Below are 21,187 nucleotides of genomic sequence, written 5' to 3'. Positions count from 1 at the left end.
TGATCTCCACCCTAAAATGTATACATACATCAAATGATGGAGAACACGAAAGGGTATTTGGAATGCGGATCATTTTATTGCAGTGTTCACTCTGCTTAGATAAGCAGCATTTTGAATCACAGTGGGAAGGAAAACAAAGTTTTTGTCCAGTTTTTTTCCTATCTCTTTCCTTAGGTTAAGAATCACAAGTAAGCCAGAATACTAAAGTCTATTTTGAAGGATTTGGGATACCCTGAAACTATTATTTTATTGTTGGAAGGGATGGGCCTTAGGGACGCTTATTGCACCTAGAGAACTATATACGCTTGTCAATTAAACTCTTCTTGGTGATGTAGGGAACCACCATTTCTACCCCCGGGAAGCAGGAGTTATCTGCTTTACCAGGGCAAACATAGCTTGTAATCAACGGTTCTTCAGATTCTTGGAATTTGGTATTGAGGCCCTAGTTGCCCCTCAGAAAAATGGTAATGAACTTGGGACTGGCTTTCCGACGCATCTACTTTCCCGTTTCACCAACAACCCAGACTATTTGCTGCTCTTCTACAAGTCACCCATCCCAGTACCTGTGAAGTAAGGGGAGAAGGATGAAGAAAGAGGTACCAGCTGTTTTTGTATATTTGGCTACCAAACTAGATAGATCACCATTTCCCAAAATATGTTCCTTAGACCTTTAGTCAGAATAGATGCTCCAAGAAAGCTAGGATTGGGGAATTTTTTAAAGTCAAAATTATATTTTATAGTCTATATTTGATACGCTTATCACGTATTAGCAATATAAATGGCTCTGAATAGTTCTACGATTAAAATAAAATCTTAAAGCTTGGTTTTACCTAGTATACCTCAAATCTGACCACAGAATACCTTTATTTTTCTTAAAATATCCATACCATAGTGTACTAGTGTTTCTTGGGATATACTTAGAAAAATGCTTATGCAGATGATTGTTTAGATCACTGGTTCTTACCAGGGAGAGGAGAGGATGTTGCCACTAGGAAACATTTGGAAAATATCCGGAGACATTTTTGATTGTCACAATGGGGGATGGTACTGGCATGTAGTGGGTAGAGGCTAGGGATGATGCTAAACACCTTATAACGCACAGGACAACCCCACCTCCATGATTAAGTGTAATCTGGCCCCAGATGTCAACAGTGCCCTGCCTGAGAAACCCTAGCCTAAACATAGCTTGTTCAAATGAAACTTCGATCTGGCATCTGTAGGTTGGCAACTGGCACTGTGCATTCACCAGATCTTGTCATTTAATTTTGGCCTTGCAAACCTACTTATTCTTCACTTGCTTACAGGCTATTGGTAACTCTGTCTGCAATTCAAGCTATGAAAATCTGAAATGAATGCTTTGACATTATCTGGTTCAATCACTGGCAAGCTCTTAGGTATCCGTTATATTAGTCACTTCTACCCCTGTTCTTTGAAGCTTTCCATGACATGTATTAAATGCTACATAATGATCCAGCTGTATAATTATTCTAGAAAAATAAGATTATACCTATCTGTACATGTCATATATAGGTAATGCCTTTTTTTAACCCCTTTAGTAGAGTATAATTGCTTTACAATGGTGTGTTAGTTTCTGCTTTATAACAATGTGAATCAGCTATACACATACATATATCCCCATGTCTCCTCCCTCTTGCGTCTATGCTTCATGTAATCTCAGTGCTCAGTTATCTTAAATACTAGCTATATTGATAGCTTCTTTTTAGAGCTAAGGAAACTCAGTCTCAGAGGTGTTACCCAGTAGCCAGTTCGGATGGTCCAGAACCAGAGTCCATGTCTCCAAAACCTCCAATCCAGTCTTATTTCCATTTCTATAGTGTTATGCTGCTTCTATTTGTCATACATAATTTCACGTATGTGACATGAAAGAGTAATTAACACCATAAATATTCATGAATTCAATTTGTCTTTTCCAACTGTCTATGTTCTAAACTCTTAATCTGAGGCTGCAAATGGATAAAGATTTCTGTCAAATAGCAGAAAGACATTCTCAGCAGTTGTTTTCTCACACCCTTTCTTGTCAGTCACAGATATATTTAACCAAATAGAAATAGTAACAGATGACACAAAAATCATTAAGTACAGAAGAGCATTTTTCTCCTAACTTTCCTCATTTAAACAAATAAATGTACAGAAATGTATGATCACATTTCAACATTGACTAGTAAACAAGTTGTCACTGGGTGTGTTTATTTTTTCCTCATCAAGCAGGGAGAGGCAGAGCAAATTAAACCCACCCAGACTTGTACCCAAGTCTTAGACTAGGTTCTAGATCCTGACTCCACCCTCTTCTTCAGATGAATTCACAGAAATTTTTTTCTGCTGGTATCAAAACATAGTTGAGCTAAATGCTCTTTGCCAGACAGCTATATTTGAACTCCACAAATTCCTTTGCAATTTGAAAACCCAGAGATAGATTATAGGTCTATTTCAGTAGAATACTAAACAGGACGCCGAAATAACCAGTTATCTTGAGAGTATGATTACAGCAATATATTTGTGTCACAGCACATGGTTATGCTATAAAAAGTGACTAAAGCCTATTAAAGGCTAGGAGATTCCTCCACGAAAATAAGACTTTTAATTGTTAGACCCAATCTTCTACCATTTGTCCAATTCTTTTATCATTAAGCAAGAGGCAATAACAGTATGACATGTGTTTACCATGTTTTGATCAGTCCTCAAAGACTGTGGCCATAAATTAATGCTGGCTACTATTATTGTTGGAAGATCGAAATATTCAATTTTTTCTTTTAAGTTTCTTTTAAGCTATACTTGAGTTAGCTTAAGTGTAAATGGAAGACCATTAGTTAATATCAGCAGCAATGACAAGTAACCTATTCCATGAAATTTGTAACAGCTACAAATTAAAGGCATAATAAAAATCAGAAGAAGCATATACTGAGTTATGGGAATGCTTGTTTAACTTCAGACACTTTAGCTGTGCTTATGTACATGACATGCCTTTCCCATGATGCTCGACACATCATAGAGTCTACCCCAACTCAAGAAAGCATTTTAACTATTCAATCAAAAGCGGAAAAAAAATATCCCCACTGCTCACTGTCACTCACAAATCGTTCACCATAAAAAGTTTGGCTATAGTTGCAGTTGTGATATTGTAATCACCATCAGAAAGCCCATCACTGTAAGTCAGTCAAGATCTGTTTGCAAAATATAATCAAGTATAATTTCATGATTTAATAAATAGTATGTAAATCTGCTATTATTGGTTTTCATTTTCTTTTCAATACTACTCTTTCCATTTTCTCACTGGTAGTTATTCCGACTATTCAAATGGCATCATTGCCCTTTATTGTTATTCAAATGAAGCTTTTTTATTAGATCCTCTGACACTATATAAAAAGCTTTGCTTCTTCACCAGCAGTAATCCTACTTGGAAGGAAAATGGAAGTGACTGCCCGCAAAATTCTGAGCTCTTACTTTATGTTAGGTTATGTTTGCACCTGAAATGAGATTTTAATTTAATTGTATCAGAGGAAACCAAAGGTTTTTATTAACCACCTTAAGAAAGCAGGAAAATATTCTTTTCCATGCAGGTTTTTTGGTTCAAAAACCTGTGAAACTATAATTCCTCTTCAATGATGTGTATAAGACACACTGACCAAATTAAACTCTAATTTCTTTCATCAAGATGGTATTCATCATCTGTGCATTTTTTCTTTTGAAAAATAGAGTAAAATTATTCTATACAAATAGTTTAAAGAAAATGTTACAACTCAGTTACATAACCTTTTAAGCATACTTTGTAGTAGATCTACAGAAAATATAATTTAAAAGGCATATAACCATAAATACACTGCTGTTGGTTTTATTAATACAACACACTGGTTCACAAAAGAAAACCGGTTAGAGCTCTCAAAAAGAAATCTAACAAATATTGCAACAAGTTATATAAAGTTAACTGATATGTCTGTTAGCAGCAAGGAGACCTGAAAACTGTACATTTTTGTTGTATCCTACCAGCAGCTTTTCTAGGTAGAGAAATAGAATATTGTCTATTACTATAACCACAGATCTGTTTTCTAGTAGGAAAACTAACAGAAGAGCAGAACAAATGAAAATATCAGGCATTTCGCCCAAGAACTAGAATTCCTCAGAGAAGATGAATTTCAAGGTTATTAGGATTTGTTACAAGGGTGCGTGTAGAACAGGCAGCATCAGCTGGTACAGAGACCAAGGGTGATGGATTTAGATAAGGTTGGACAAGAAATCCACAGGGTTAGGTCATACTTACCTGCTTAATATCTCTGTGTACAGAGACAGCACTGTCTTCCGTGACATGAGCAGATGAGAAATAAAGGACGCTAGGGGCTTTTTGACCCCTGGGCGACAAAGCTGATCATATTAAACAATTCTTGTGCAATGCAAGGTATCACGTAATTGAGCACTGGCATATTTATTCCAGATAACAAGAGCTATAGGAATTTAGTAAATGGAATTCAGAGACCATACGAGCATCTAGGAAGACCCTGACCACACGGACCCCAAAGACCTGGATAATAATATCAAAATAATCTCCATTCCCAAGAGGCCTCAGGGAGTGAATAACCTGGGAGTATGACTTCTATGACACTCGCCTCTTTTTCCAATTTACCTGCACAAATGTTCTCACATACCTTTCCTTACCTAGAATCAGGACCCACCACATAGAACAAAAACCTAAACATGGGAGACCTATACTACAGCATTCCTGAAATACATATTCTTTAATATGAATTTAGAAATTTTAAGCAGAAGTGTTCAACCTTTCAATTAGAGAAAAACTTAAATAATATTTAAGCAGACAAGGGCCAGAGAATTTGGGTCCTAGTTTCTACGATATAAGTTTGCTGCATGGCCTTGGACAAATTAGCTCCTTGACCCTGACAAGTGTTATGATTTCCACCACCTTCTCAGTTCTCAGCAGGTCCTTCACTCAAGGACAACTTTTGGCACCATTGCTTTACTTTAATTAAAGGAACGGAACTCTCTAGGTAGCCTCTGCTGATTTTTGCCCCCAGAGGTGCTTTTGGCACCAAGTAGAAGAGACCATTTGCCAACTCCATGCTTCTGTGATCAAGACCAAATTTATAGATGCTGCTACTAGTTGAGGATGTGGATTGAACTCACCTCCAGAGACTTCTGTGTTGCTCCTCAAGTTGAGTCAGCAGATGTTCAATGTATTTGTTGGAGTCCATGTATTCCTGCACATACAGACACACAAAGACAAATAAGGCCTCATCACCACATGCACAGGATTCTAAGGCCATTTTGATCTCTACAAGAAGATTTTGGACAAGAGAACCCCTTGGTCCCTCCCAGTTCTAGGAGTAGATGCTTCTATGACTTATATGCATAGTCATTTGGGGATGAATAATATTTTCCCCATATCCTGTGATCACTCCATGAACAAAGAATGGAAGAGAAGTGGAGTTCTATCAAGTCAGCATAAACATCCTCTTATTCACAGAGAAAAGCTAAATTTCATAGTCATTTACACTGTGGTCTGTTCTGCAATATAAAAGTAAGGGGTGGGGGGAGGGAAGTGAGACAAACTTACTTTCGCTGCTGACCTTAGAAGAGGAGGAATAAAGTAGACAACACAGGTCTTGATTATACTGGTTTTACACAAATAATTTCCTAGCAAAAACACTATTTTTGAGCTACATAGAAGCTTTATATATTCACTGCCCTCATTCACTGGGCATCTTATTTGTATTGATGAATCACATGTTCGTTTTCCTTCATCTCCTTATATGGACAAAACAATGTAATTTGGTTTTGGTGTTTCTTTTTTTTATTTTCTTTTATTTCTTTTCTTAGAAAATCAATCTTTGGCTTCTAAGAGGTTATAAAGGCAAGGTTTATCTTGTTTAGAAATATGCATAAAGTTTTGTAAATCAAATTATATTTTCAAGAAACATTTCCGAAAAATGAGGGATTCCTTTGAGGCATGAGAATTGCTCATAAAATCTATAGGTTATTAAATCCAATTTTTTATATTTGTGATTCCTGAATATGAGGTTCACATGCAATAGTTTCAACTGCCAACTAGGTAGAAAAATACAAAAAAAAATTTGTATGATTTATTTCATCCTGAACCTGCTACTTCTTTCCCTTTCTGTATGAAGATCTAGCCCACAGGCCTCTGTGCCTACATTACAACTACCTTAGACGGAACAGTGTGCAATGATTTCAGTTTTAAGGCATGCATGAAAGTTACTGTTTCATTTCTTATGGGTTTAAGGTAAACTGAGAACTCTGGTTAATATTGCTACTTTTTTTTTTTTACAGAATTATTTTGATAAAATTCTATATAAAATCTGTTGCTTCTATAAAAATATTCACTACAATGGGTGGGAGCAGGGGAATGGAAGAAACACAGTAAGAGTTGACCTGATATAATGGAAAGGGCCCTGTTCCAAGTTTCTGGACCTGGATCTACCTGTGTAGCCTTGGAGAAGCCTTTTTAACTTTCCACAATATTTCAGTTAGACTAGAGAGTATCCTAAGTCCTCATCTAGCTAAAACTGTTAGAATTCTATAACAGTATAATTCTATTGCAGAAAATTAGCTAAAGAGTTCTATTCTAATTAATACACATGTTTAGTTTAGTTATTTAAATGAGAACATTGGGCACGTCAAGAGCAAAGCAGAAATCTCTTATCAGAGGAAGTTGCAGTGGTCTGTGGTTATGTTATTAAGTGTCCCGATCAAGCTTTAAACACGATTTATTTATTTAATTTATTTATTTTTGGCTGCATTGGGTCTTCATTGCTGCTCACAAGCTTTCTCCAGTTGCAGCGAGCGGGGGCTACTCTTTGTTGCAGTGCGCGGGCTTCTCATTGCGGTGGCTTCTCTTTGTTGCGGAGCATGGGCTCTAGGTGCATGCGCTTCAGTGGTTGTGGCACGCGAGCTCAGTAGTTGTGGAATGCAGGCTCTAGAGTGCAGGCTCAGTAGTTGTGGAGCACGGGCTTAGTCGCTCCATGGCATGTGGGATCTTCCCGGACCAGGGCTCAAACCCGCATCCCCTGCATTGGCAGGCGGATTCTTAACCACTGCACCATGAGGGAATCCCTAAACACGATTTAGAACACTCAAAATTCTTAAAGATATTTTCAAATACATCCCATCAAAAAAAATTTAAAGACAGTGTTTCCAAGTAAAAACAAATATATAAACTTCAAAGTCACCCATCCATTCTTCATTCAATTGTTTTTTTTCAACATCCATTATATGTCAAGCGCTGTTCCAACTTCCATAGATATTGTAATAACTAAGAGGGAGAAAGTTCCTACCCTCAGAGAGCTTACATTCTGTAGAGAGATACATAACAAGTAAATGAGCAGATTGATTTCAAATTGGTCACATACTAGGAAGGAAATAACAGGTGACAGGAGGGACTTTAAGTGGGGAAAGCACCATCTTCATACACCATGGTTGGAAGAGGACTCTGAACAAATGATTTTTGGGTTAAGACCTGAGAGAGAAGGAGGCAAGCATACAGAGAAAGGAAGAGACCAGGGAGAACACCGCAGGCAAAGGAAATGGCATATGCAAAGGCACTCAAATGTGGTATTTAAGGAACAGAAAGGAAGCCATTGTGTCCAGGAGCAGAGCCTGGGGTGTGTATTCTAAAATGAAGTTGGAGAGGAAAGCAGGGGCCAAATCACATGCAAGCTCTGGAAAACAGTTAGATACCAGTAGATTTGTTATTCTGTTCATTCTGCTTAGCTCAAGTCGGAGGTGGAAGCTGAAAGGTGATTACAAATATGATCTTTGGATCAAAGAGATTTAGGTTCAAAGTACCTGGTTTTGGTACTTACTAGCTGTACCTCCTCAGGCCAAGTTATTTAATCTCTCTAAACCTTATTTTTTTCCAGAGAGATAAATAATAATTTAAAAGGTGTTGTAAGGATTAAATAAAACAGTTTAAGCATATACCACGTGCTAAGCAGTGAGCAGAGCCTTTTCTATAGGATCAAACCTCTTCTCAAAAGGCAAACCACTTTACAAGGTGATGTTTATATCCATTGTCTCTTCTCTTACTCAACTTCAAGATGTTTAAGTGTATGCTTTTTTTTTTGGCTGCATTGGGTTTTCACTGCTGTGTGTGGGCTTTCCCTAGTTGTGGTGAGCGGGGGCTACTCTTCGTTGCGGTGTGCAGGCTTCTCATTGCAGAGGCTTCTCTTGTTGCAGAGCACGGGCTCTAGGTGCGCGGGCTTCAGTAGATGTGGCTCATGGGCTCTAGAGCGCAGGCTCAGTAGTTGTGGCTCACGGCCTTAGTTGCTTCTCGGCATGTGGGATCTTCCTGGACCGGGGTCAAACCCGTGTCCCCTGCATTGGCAGGCGGATTCTTTTTTTTTTTTTTTTTTTTTTGCGGTACGCGGGCCTCTCCCTGTTGTGGCTTCTCCCGCTGCGGAGCACAGGCTCCGGACGCGCAGGCTCAGCGGCCATGGCTCACGGGCCCAGCCGCTCCGCGGCACGTGGGATCCTCCCGGACCGGGGCACGAACCCGTGTTCCCTGCATCGGCAGGCGGACTCTCAACCACTGCACCACCAGGGAAGCCCAGGAGGCGGATTCTTAACGACTTCACCATCAGGGAAGTCCCTAAGTGTATGCTTCTTTAATTATACTTGCTGAATTTTAGAATAGGTAGTTAGAGATTAACAATAACAATACAGATTTTCAAGCATTAAATGTAGGTATTGCTGGATTGTGGTTTAAAAGCTATTTCAAATACAATACTGGCTGCTTTCATTAATTTTCCATAAAAATAACTCTAATGATGTCTTAAACAACATAACAATGGGCAACTAGGATTACGGATTTTCATCCTTTTCAGTTTAATTTTTCATCATAGCATGCTTACTTTAATATCCAATTTTATGTTACTTGCACATTTATTGTGGTATTGCCTATACCCCACCCCTACACATACACACACACACACACACACACACACACACACAAATAGACACTAACTGAAATGAATTGAGAAAAAGAAGATGATGCTTACATGTGCTTTTTGTTAAATGAAACAAGTTTTTCCCTGCCTAAAAGAACTTAGGCCGCACCCTCATATATTTATCATTTCTGGCCCCTGAATTGGAGAAATTCATTAACTAATAATAAATCCTTACCATTCTTTAAGAATAAAATAGGATTATTCTACTAGGAATCACCTTGGAGATTAACTCCCAGGAAACAATGGAGGGTGATCACAGTGGGGCTGGCAGTGGTCCACACTGGAACTACAGTCACAGCAAGTACAATGTTACAGCGACGGTGCCTATAGTGCCAGCTTTGGTATAAAGCGCATACTGAATGTTCTTAACATGGGCTCCAATATTCCAGAGCATCAAAGGCACAGGCAGAAAGAAAGGGAATGGCAAAATTCTACCTCAGTATAACATAGCTCCCCAAATTGCCTGAAAGACATTGGATATTGGGAGACCTCGTAGAAAAGAATTTAAAAATGCAGATGGACAGAAGGTGGTATATACACTGTCTGCTGGTGATCCCAGGGTCTATGCAGATCATTTTAGAATGAGTAAAGTGAAAACATGCAACACAGAACCCATGACGAAGTACTGGAGGACAAGAGAAAGAGAACATCACCCTCAATCACAGAAGAAGGCATCAAATCTGAAAATGATTTTCAAGAAAGTATTTTAGAAAAAACCTTAACATGTTTGGTAGTATCCAGAAAGACATGACTCTCCAAAACATGTGCAGAAAGCTTAAAAAAAGACACCGAGATAAAAAGATAGGATTAAATTAAAAACAAGACGAGCCGAAAAGAGAATAAAGTGAAATAAGAATGGAGCTGGGTGAGCTAAGAATTTCAAGGAAATATAAACTGCAATAGCAGAATGGAAACCTGTTGACCTTTACGTTGTGATTTTTATTATGGGATGACTCTCCACAACATGAAATTGTGCTTCAGAGAAGAGTGGATAAAGGATTATGGTATATCGGCACTAACCGATCACACAAACGAAGTCTACTCCTCAGTATCTCATCTAGAAGCAAATCTAACTCCCCAACCCAAGTACTTAAATATTCCTCAGTATCCATGGGAGACTGGTTCCAGGACCAATTCCTGGTGATACCAAAATCCATGGATGCTCAAGTCTTTTATAGTCAGCCCTCTGTATCCACAGATGTGGAACCCACGGATACGAGGTTGACTGCACTCACTAAGCCTTCTACTATTTCTACAGTATGATTCAATTAGTGTATATATAGTCCAGTTAGTGAAGATTAATACTGCTATAACCTAGAAGAAAAGCACACACCCATCTCCCCATCGTCCTTGGTGTCAATGTTCACTGTCTCTAACATTATCCGTGAAAAATGTCAGCTTCCCCAGGCTTGCTTTGCCCAGCATGTACTTCTCATGTCACTCAGCACAAAGACTTTATTCAAATATAGTTATTAACCTGACGAACACTGTATTCTACTTATTTTCCTTATGAAAAACCCACAATGGATACAATAGTAGAATTGACAATAAAAACACATACACAGTCCTGTGAAGGACAAACAATCTAGGTAAATTAAATAAAGGATAAAGCTGAAAATGAAAAGAGACATGATGGATATTAGGTCAGAAAATGTAGGTTTGTCTATCAATTATAACTTCTGAGTACTTAACAAGATTTGTAAGGTAAACAATGATCAAGGGATAATTAAAGAAACATTTCAGAAAAGGATAGAGAAAAAAAAAAAAAAAACAACACTTGATTTTACACATCAAAAAGGCTCCTCACATTCCAGCTAGAGTTTATGGAAAATCATCCACACATCCACCCACATAAGGGCTGGGAAAAAAAGCAGTGTGTGTGTTTGGGGTGGGGATTAGGATGACGGCAAGCACCCAAACAGACAAATGGGCCTCTTATCAAGGATTTTAAAAAGGCTGGTCACAGGGCTTCCCTGGTGGTGCAGTGGTTGAGAGTCCGCCTGCCGGTGCAGGGGACACGGGTTCGTGCCCTGGTCCAGGAGGATCCCACATGCCGCGAAGCGGCTGGTCCCGTGAGCCATGGCCGCTGAGCCTGCGCGTCCGGAGCCTGTGCTCCTCAACGGGAGAGGCCACAACAGTGAGAGGCCCGCGTACCGCAAAAAAAAAAAAAAAAAACACTGGTTGCATAGCTTCTGGCCACCCCAGATGTCCATTGAAATAAGACACATAGACAAACCTTTGTGTCTTAATCCATAAACATCCCCAATAAAGTAGCTTCTATATAACAAAGCAACAGAAAGACATTCTCAGCTTTACATGAATTCAGAAAATAAAGTGCCTACCTTAATTAAAACTACATGTGTGGGAGGCTGGGGGGAAGTGCTCCAAGGTGGAGGCTCACCTTGAACTCACCTTGCCCCATGGACACACCAAATCTACAGCTGCATATGGAATAATTCCCTTTGAAAAAGAACTGAAAACTAGCTGAACTGCCCCATCCACAATAAACTAGCTGAACTGCCCCACCCACATTGAGATGGGTAGGAGAGACTGAGACGTGGTCTCACCAAAAATTCCATGCCTGGTGCAGAGCCCCACAATAGGGAGGGAATCTCACAAATCCAGAGCTTCTTCCCTAGGGTGAGGGCTTTGTGCCCCATATCAGCCTCTCCAGCCCTTAGGACCTACAACAGAGAGATGAGCCCCCAAAATGTCTGGCTTAGAAACCAAAGGAGTTCACATCCAAGGGACCCAAAGGGCTGTGTGAACTAAAAATGCCACCTGCCATATCAGTAAACAAAGGATGTTGCAGCCATCGAGCCATCACCTTACTGCTGCTCCCAACGCTGAGCCCTGAGGGAACTCAGGATCGAGGCAAGATCTGCCCCCCATCTAGCAGCCATCTGCTGTAGCCACCCCCATAGTGCACCCTGAGGAGACTCAGGGTGAGAAGCACAGGATACTGGTCCCCAGAGAGCTGAGGTGCACATCAAAGGGATGATTTCAGTGAGCCCAGAATTTGCATCTTCCCGTACATAGAAAAGCACTAGATTCCTTAACCTGAGATATCTGGTTTTCCTTAATTAACAGTAATCTTTGATGTTCCGACTACCTGGTCTTTGTTGCAAAAACTCCTATATGTCCTGGCTCCTGCCCTTGCCTCTTTAGAGCAGTCCCTCAGTTATCTGAGATGCTGTGTCCCAGGCTTAAGTCCTCAGTTTTGTCCACCAAATAAAACATAACCCTCAACTTTTAGGTGGTGCATTTTTTTTCAGTCGACAGTTGAAGTGAACTGAGATTCTCCTTTCAAAAAGCTTGACATATATACACTACTATGTATAAAATAGATAACTAATGAGAGCCTAATGTATAGCACAGGGAACTCTACTCAATGATCTGTGGTGACCTAAGTGGGAAGGAAATCTGAAAAAGAGTGGATATAGTATACATATAACTGATTCACTTTGCTGTACAGCAGAAACTAACACAACATTGCAAAGCAACTGTACTCCAATAAAAAGTCATTTAAAAATACATACATACATACATCAATAAATAAAAGGCTTGCACGAGGTCTCACTCGCCCTAGGACCCAGTGCAAAAGTAGCAGTTTGAAAAGTGCCCGGAATGTGAAGGAGATTCCTATGCTAATCTTCAAACATCTGCTGGAGGAACAAGAGACAGTTGGGACTCTTTCTGGAGACTGGGGTGCTGGCAGACACCATTCTGCACTCTCCCTCTACCCTGTTAGCCCAGGCAGGTGTGCAGACATGGGACCCTCCCACTGTCTTGGTTAAGGCAGGCAGGGATGAGTAGATGCAGCATTCCCTCACTCCCTGGCTGGGACCAGCTAGTGAGAGCAGTCATGACACTCTCCCACTCCCTTGCTGAAACCGGCAGGGGAGCACAGACAAGGATTTTTCCTGATGTCATGCCAAAGCCAAGGAGCATGTCCAGCCCCCTGTGCACTCCAGATGCCCTTCTAGAGCCAGCAGGTGCATGCGATCCACAAAGAGGATGCCCTCTGATCACCTAGCCCTGGTGGCCAATGGGACTTGCATTCCTGGGCTCCATGGGACTGTAACAATTGGAAAGATAGTTCTTCGCAGGCTACCACCCCCAGGCCACTGGACAGGCAGCAGACTGAAACACACCTCCAGTCTTCTTATGAAAAAGGCCTATTTGCTTGTGCTGGAGATTCAGCCTGAGGCTTCAGGCTTGCCACACATCTAGAGAGTACAGAGGCACTCTCAGGGAATGTAAGACACTACCCTTGCACACTCTCTTCGCCTCACTGCAGCTCAATGATACCTCCCAGAAAGGAGCTTATACACTTGTCTAGAGGTCTGATTTATGGAAATGTTGCCCAAGGGTCATCTCCAGATTTCCTGTTCTGGAGGCCAGCAGGGTTTATGATTATGGCCCATAGGACTATATACGTGCATACTTCAAAACCTGCTGCCCGAGGGTTTGACTTTCAAAAAGCCCAAAACTAAGTGCAAAATGAGATCCTTCCTCTTGGAACACTGACAGGTCTCGGCACACCCTCAACACCAGGAACCTATCAAGAATCAATCAGGCCGCTTAGACAATCACAAAGTTTCAAAAGACAACCAACCACTAGGGCAAGGTTGAAATATAAGGTTCATCACCTACACAAGGCCAACTACTTCAAGACTCAGAGAGGTAGATGTTTCACCAATACACAGAAACAGCACCAAACAAAATGACAAAACAGAAATATGTTATTAAAGAAAGAACAAGACAACACTTCACAAAGAGATTTTAATGAAATGAAGATAAGTAATCTACCTGATAAAGAATTCAAAGTAATAGTCAGAATTGCTCACTGAACTCAGAAGAATAGATGAACAAGTGAGAACTTCAGCAAAGAGAGAGAAAATATAAAGAAGCACAGAACAGAAGTCACAGAGCTGAGAACACGAAAACTGAACTAAAAAGCACACTAGAAGGATTCAATAGCAGACTAGACAAAGCAGTAGAAAGAATCAGTGTTCTGGAAGTCAAAGCAAGGAAACTCATCTAAACTGAGCAGCAAAATAATAATAATAATAAAATAATACAAGTAAAAATAAAGTGAAGAGATTTTAAGGGATCTATGGGAAAACACCAAGAGACCTAACATTAACACTATGCGGGTCTAAGGAGAAGAGAGAGAGAAAGGGGCAGAACTTATTTGAAGAAATAATGGCAAAAAATTTCCCTAACCTGGGAAAGGAAACAGACATCCAGGTCCAGGAAGCCCAGAGAACTCCAAATAAGATGAACCTCAAGAGATCTACACCAAGATACATTATACTTAAAATGTCAAAAAAAATGAAGACAATAAGAGAACCTTAAAAGCAGCAAGAGAAAAGCAACTTGTTATGTGTGAAGGAAAGCCAGTAAGACTAGCAGCATATTTTTTTAGCAGAAACATTATGAGCCAGAGGGAGTGGCATGGTATATTCTCAGTGCTGAAAGAAAAAAGTTCCAACCAAGAATACTCCACCCAGCAAGATTATCACTCATCATGACAGGAGAGATAGAGTTTTTCAGTCAAACAAAAGTTAGATGAGTTCATCACCACCAAACCAACCTAACAAGAAATGTTAAAGGGACTTCTTTAACCTGAAAAGAAAGGTCACTAATTAATAACAAGAAAATATAGGAAAGTCAAATTCTCACTGGTAAAGATAAATATTTAGCAAAGATAGTGGATTAATCACTTGTAAGGTTAGTGTCAAGTTTAAAAGACAAAAGTAGCAAAGTTAACAAAAATACAATAATTATTTAAGGGATACCTAAGAGACAGAAGTAAAAAGATGAAATGTAGTGGAGAGGTAAAGATGTAGAGTTTTGGAATAAACTCAAATTTAAGTTAGTATTAACTTAAAATGGACTTTTATATACATAGGACATTATATGTGAACCATATGATAACCACAGAGCAAAAACCTAAACTAGATACACACACACAAAAGAGAGAATGGAATCTCAACATAACAACTAAAGGAATCTCAACATAACAACTAAAGGAATCTCAACTAAACGAAGTCATCAAAGCACAACGAAAGAGAGCAAAAGAAGAAAGTAACAGAGAGAAACTACAAAAAAACAGGCAGAAAAATTAACAAAATGGAAGTAAATTAATATTTATCAATAATTACCTTAAATGTAAATGGGCTAAATTCTTCACTCTAAAGACAGAGTGACTGAATTGATTAAAAAACAAAACAAAACAAAACAAAGCAAAACAAACAATACTCATCTATATGCTGCCTACAAGAGACTCACTTTAGATATAAGGACATACATGTGCTGAAAATGAAGGGATGGAAAAAGATATTGCATGCAAATATTCAACAGAAACAAAAAGAAAGCTGGGATAGCTATACTCATATCAGACAAAATAGACTTTATAACGAAGTCTGTAGTAATAGACTAAGAAGGACACTACGTAATGATAAAAGGGTCAATTCAACAAGAATATGTAATTTTTAAAATATATATGCACACAACATAGAAGCACCTAAATATAAAAAGCAAATATTAACAGACCTAAAGGGAGAAAGTACAACAAAACAATAATAGTAGGGGAGTTTAATACCCTACTTATATCAGTGGATAGATCAGACAGAAAATCATAAGAAAACACCAGCCTTAATGACACTTTACATCAGATTGACTTAATAGACATATACAGAATATTCCATCCAAAAGCAGCAAAACACATTCTTTTCAAGTACACATGGAACATTCTCCAGGACAGATCATACGTTAAGCCATAAAACAAATTTCAATAAATTTAAGGAGACTGAAATCACATCAAGCATTTCTTCCAACCAAAATGGCATGAAACTTAAACTCAATTACAAGAAGAAGACTGTAAAACTCACAGATACGTGGATATTTAACAACATGCTACATACAACTGCTGGGTCAATGAAAAAAATCAGTGGAGAAATAAAAATATACTTAGAGACAAACGAAAATGAAATAAAACATACCAAAACCTATGTGATGCAGCAAAAGCAGTTCTAAAAGGGAAGCTCACAGAAATACTGGCCTACTTCAAGAAAGAAGAAAAATCTCAAATAAACAATCTAACTTTATACCTAAAGAAACTAGAAAAAGAAGAAACAATGTTAGTAGAAGAAAGTAAATAATAACAATCAGAGCAGAAATAAATAAAATAGAGGCTAAAAGGACAATAGGAAAGTCAGTAAAACTAAGAGCTGATTCCTTGAAAAGATAAACAAAATTGACAAACCCTTAGCCAGACTCACCAAGAAAAAAAGAGGCCTTAAATAAGTAAAATCCAAAGTTGAAGAGGAGATGTTACAACTGATAGCATAGAAATACAAAGGATCTTAAAAGACTACTCGGAACAATTATATGCCAACTCACTGGACAACATAGAAGAAATGAATACATTCTTAGAATCACACAATCTTTAGAGACTGAATTAGGAAGAAATAGAAAATCTGAACAGACCAAAACACATAAAGAGATTGTGGGAGGGTTCTGATTACCAATTCAAACAAAAGTTTGGCACCAGATGGCTTTTCTAGTGGATTTTATCAAACATTCAAAGAAGAGTTAATACCTATCCTCCTCAAATTCTTTCAAAACGTTTAAGAGGAGGAAATGCTTCCAAACTCATTCGATGAGGGCAGCATTACTGTGACACCAAAATCCAGACAAGCACATCACCATATATGAAAATTACAAGTCAGTATCCCTGATGAACACAGATGCAAAAATCCTCAACAAAATGTTAGCAAATTGAATTCAACAATACATTAAAAGGATGATACACCATGATCAAGTGGGATTTATTCAAGGGATGTAAGGATGGTTCACCATCAACAACATCTGCAAAGCAACGTGATACACTACATTAACAAAATGACGAATACAAACCATATGATCATCTCAACAGATGTACAAAAAGCTTTTGACAAAATTCTATATCCATTTATGTTAAACTTTCAACAAAGTGGGTACAGAGGGAATGTACCTCACCATAATAAAGGCCATGTATGAGAAGCCTACAGCTAACATACTCAACAGTGAAAAGCTAGAAGTGTTTCCTCTAAGATCAGGAACAAGATAAGAATGTCCACCCTCCCCACTTCTATTCAACATAGTATTGGAAGTCCTTGCCAGAGCAATTATGCAAGGAAAATAAAAGGCATCCAAATTGGAAAGAAATAAGTAAAACTGTCACTATTTGCAGATGAAATGATTTTATATAGAGAAAACCCTAAACTTTTCACAAAAAGACTGTTAGAACTACTAAACAAATTTAGTGAAGTGGCAAGGCATAAAATGTCTATACACTAACAGAAAAAGAAATTAAGAAAACAGACCCATTTACAATTGCATCAAAAAGAATAAAATACCTAGAAATAAATTTAACCAAGAAGATGAAACACCTGTACTATGAAAACTCTAAGACACTGAAGAAAGAAACTGAAAACACAAAGAAATGGAAAGATATTCCATGCTTATGGATTGGAATAGTTAATATCGTTAAAATGTCCATATTACTCAAAGGAATCTATAGAGTCAATGCAATACCTATCAAACTTCTAATGTTATTTCATAGAAACAGAACAAACAATCCTAACCTTAGTATGGAAACACAAAAGACTGTGAAAAACCAAAGCAATCTTGAGAAAGAAGAACAAAGCTGGACGCATCATGCTCCTGGATTTCAAATTATTTTATAAAGCTAGAGTAATCAAAACAGTGTGGCACTGACATGAAAACAGACACATAGGTCAATGGAACAGAGAATCCAGAAGTAAACCTACAAGTATACGGTCAATTAATTAGTGACAAAGGAGCCAAGAATACGCAATGGAAAAAGGGTGTCTCTTCAATAAATGGTGTTGGGAAAAGTGGACAGCCACTTGCAAAAGAATGAAACTAGACCACTATCTTACACCATACCCCAAAATTAACTCAAAATGGATTAAAGACTTGAATGTAAGACCTGAAGTCATAAAACTCCTAAAAGATAAGATAGATGGCAAGCTCCTTGACATGAGTCTTTGTGGTGAATTTTTAAATCTGACTCCAAAAGCAAAGGCAAAAAAAGCAAAAATAAACAAGTGGGACTACATCAAACAAAAGAAGCTTTTGCATAGCAAAGTAAACCATCAACAAAAGGAAGAGACAACCTTCTGAAAGGGAGAATATATTTGTAAATCATACACTTGATAAGGAGTTAATATCTAAAATATGGAACTTATACAACTCAATAGCAAAAAAAAAAGAAAAACCAAACAATCTGATTTTTAAATAGGCAGAGGATTTGAATAGATATTTTTCTAAAGAAGGCAAACGAACAGTCAACAGGTACATGAAAAGCTGTTCAATATCACTAGTCATCAGGGAAATGTGAATCAAAATTACAATGAAATAACACCTCACACCTGTTAGAATGGCTATTACCAAAATGACAAGTCTTGACAAGGATGTGGAGAAAAGGGTACTCCCTTGCTCTGTTGGTGGGAATGTAAATTGGTACAGCCACTTTGGAAAACAGCATGGAGTTTCCTCAAAAAATTAAAACTAGGACTACCATATGATCTAGTAACTCCACTTCTTGGTATTTATCTAAAAAAATCCCCACAAAACCCCTAACTCAAAAAATATATATGCACCCCCATGTTCATTGCATTATTTACAATAGCCAAGATATGGAAATAACCCCAGTGGCCATCAATGGATGAATGGATAAAGAAAAAGTGGTATATCTATCTATCTATCTATAAATAATACACACACACAATGGAATATATTATTCAGCCACAAAAAAGAATGAAATCTTGCTATTTGTGACAACCTTGGACCTTGAGAAAATTAAGCTAAGCAAAATAATTCAGAAAAAAAGATAAATACTGTATGATTTCACTTATATGTGGAAACTCAAAAACAAAAACTAAACAAAACCAAAATCATATATACACAGAGCAGAATGGTGGTTGCCAGAGGGAAGGGGGCTGGGGAGTCGGCAAAACTGGTGAAGGGGATCAAAAGGTAAAAACTTCCAGTTACAGAATAAATAAGTAATGGGGGAGGTACTGTATAGCATAGTGATTATAGTCAATAATATTGTAGAACATACTGGAAAGGTGCCAAGAAACTAAATCCTAAAGTTAACTTTCTGTGGTGATGGATGTTATCAAGATTTACTATGGTGGTCATTTCACAGTGCATACAAATATCAAATCATTGTCCTGTATACCTGAAACCAATATAATATTATATGTCAATAAAATCTAAATAAATTTTTAAAAAGTGTGTGTATCTTAAACTTTCTTAAAAGTTTGTGTATATATACAAGCATAAACAAATATCCAAGAGATGAGTAAAAAGTATTTACCAGATATGTACATGTGTATATGTATATGTACATGTGTATATGTGCATGTGTGCATATACACATACATTCTATACTGAACAGTGAATAAAAAATATGGAATTCAAAATATAAAAGGAAGATTCAAAATTATTTAAACAGATTTTTTTATGTCTATAATGTAACTACAATTATAAAATTAAATATAAACATCCTAGGAAGAGGACGTAGAGTACACATTATGGATCTTTGTGGTGGACAGAAAGAGGACGAAGACAAAGAGGGAAGCTGGAGGATGCAAAGTCTCTCTGTATGCAGAGACTTAAGTACAAGGGTGTGTTTTGCCTACACATTTAACAGTTGGGAAAAGAAATTTAGTAATACGTCAAGGAAATTAAAACATCCATGTACATTTGATCCAGAAATTCCATGTCTAGGAATCATCCTGAGTAAAATGTCAAAACTAATGATGTTCAAAATATTATTTACAGCAATATAAAAAAAAAACCTGATGTCTTGGTTTCCAAAAATAAAGCACACTATCCATTTGGAGAATTATACAAGTCCTTAAATTTGTAAAGAATGTATAATAAAATGGATAACAGTATAATATTAGGTGAAAGAAGCATGATGTAAAACTGCATAATCCTACATATCACAGTTTTGAAAATATATAAAAGATCAAAAGACAATAAAGCAAACAATATATGGTAGTATTATGGGCTAAATTAATTTCTTCTGTATACTTTTCTCTTTCTAGTTTCAAAATACTACATACTCACTATATAAATATTAAAAGTGATCAATATTATTTAGAAAAATACAGTCCAAAAATAATGTCCACAAAGTCTTAATTATAATTAATGTTAGAAAGCTGGATCTAAAATACCACAATAAAACAAAATCCTTTATATTAGTCTAAAGATAAGCTGGTGTTTGAAACAATGAAGTCTTTTTTTCACTTGTCCTTGTCAATGTTCTGCTAAAAGTATTTCACCCAAGTTAGGATTGGTGAGCAACACCAAGTTACACCACAACGTATTTGTATCATATGTTTTAAAATTTTTACAAAGATACAGCATCTGTTCCTTGGCTAACATTTATGCAAATTAGAATCATTTTGGACATATATTTCAGGAAATTTGCTGTTCACTTCTTTAATGTACATGTTTCAGGGCAATTAGTATGAAAAATTTAAAGCAATTACGTTTATAGATATACTGAACATTGCATATCTGTGTAGTATAAGCCCACTTAATGTGAACCTCATACTGTCTGATCTGGGTCAGTTTTGAGAGAAGCCCATTATAAATTAATTCTAATGATGAGAGGATCTCATTTTTCATTCACATCAAGTGGAGTTTAAAATATAGTACTATTTCAAAGCTTGCAGAGATCCAAAATCCCTCCTAATAATCTTCATGTTATAATCAGCGTCATTTACGTCAGCTTGTGAAATCCTGTCAGCAGTTTTATCACTCCTAATGTAAGATTCCCAATCCACCTATGGGCAAAGCAGCACGAACCGGAAGGCCAGCTGTTCAAATCAACAGAACCAGCATGAGTTACAGGATTTTCCATACTTACAAAATGACTAACTACTATAACAAGTGATGCTGCCCTCAAAAGTTATTCTGTCACCTTAATGAAAAGGTACACCTAGGGAAAAGGGGAAGATGGTGGAAGAGTAAGACGCGGAGATCACATTCCTCCCCACAGATACACCAGAAATACATCTACACGTGGAACAACTCCTACAGAACACCTACTGAAGGCTGGCAGAAGACCTCAGACCTCCCAAAAGGCAAGAAACCCCCCCACG

The 21,187-nt window shown here is 37.7% G+C and overlaps 1 protein-coding gene across 6 annotated transcripts in view; it reads right to left on the bottom strand.

Moving 5' to 3' along the window:
* Nucleotides 1-21,187, bottom strand: part of NCKAP5 (NCK associated protein 5) — a 1,063,199-nt gene that overhangs the window by 656,679 nt on the left and 385,333 nt on the right. For all 6 annotated transcript variants that reach the window (XM_033860244.2, XM_033860243.2, XM_033860246.2 and 3 more), the window contains exon 3: nt 5,152-5,225. In XM_033860244.2, the coding sequence (XP_033716135.1) occupies nt 5,152-5,225 (74 nt within the window). The remainder of the gene's footprint in view (nt 1-5,151; nt 5,226-21,187) is intronic.

Source organism: Tursiops truncatus, chromosome 7 (assembly GCF_011762595.2).
Source record: "Tursiops truncatus isolate mTurTru1 chromosome 7, mTurTru1.mat.Y, whole genome shotgun sequence".
In the NCBI taxonomy this organism is placed as follows: Eukaryota; Metazoa; Chordata; class Mammalia; order Artiodactyla; family Delphinidae; genus Tursiops; species Tursiops truncatus.
Note: the sequence above shows the minus strand (reverse complement) of the source record. Positions and strands in the feature narration are given on the sequence as shown.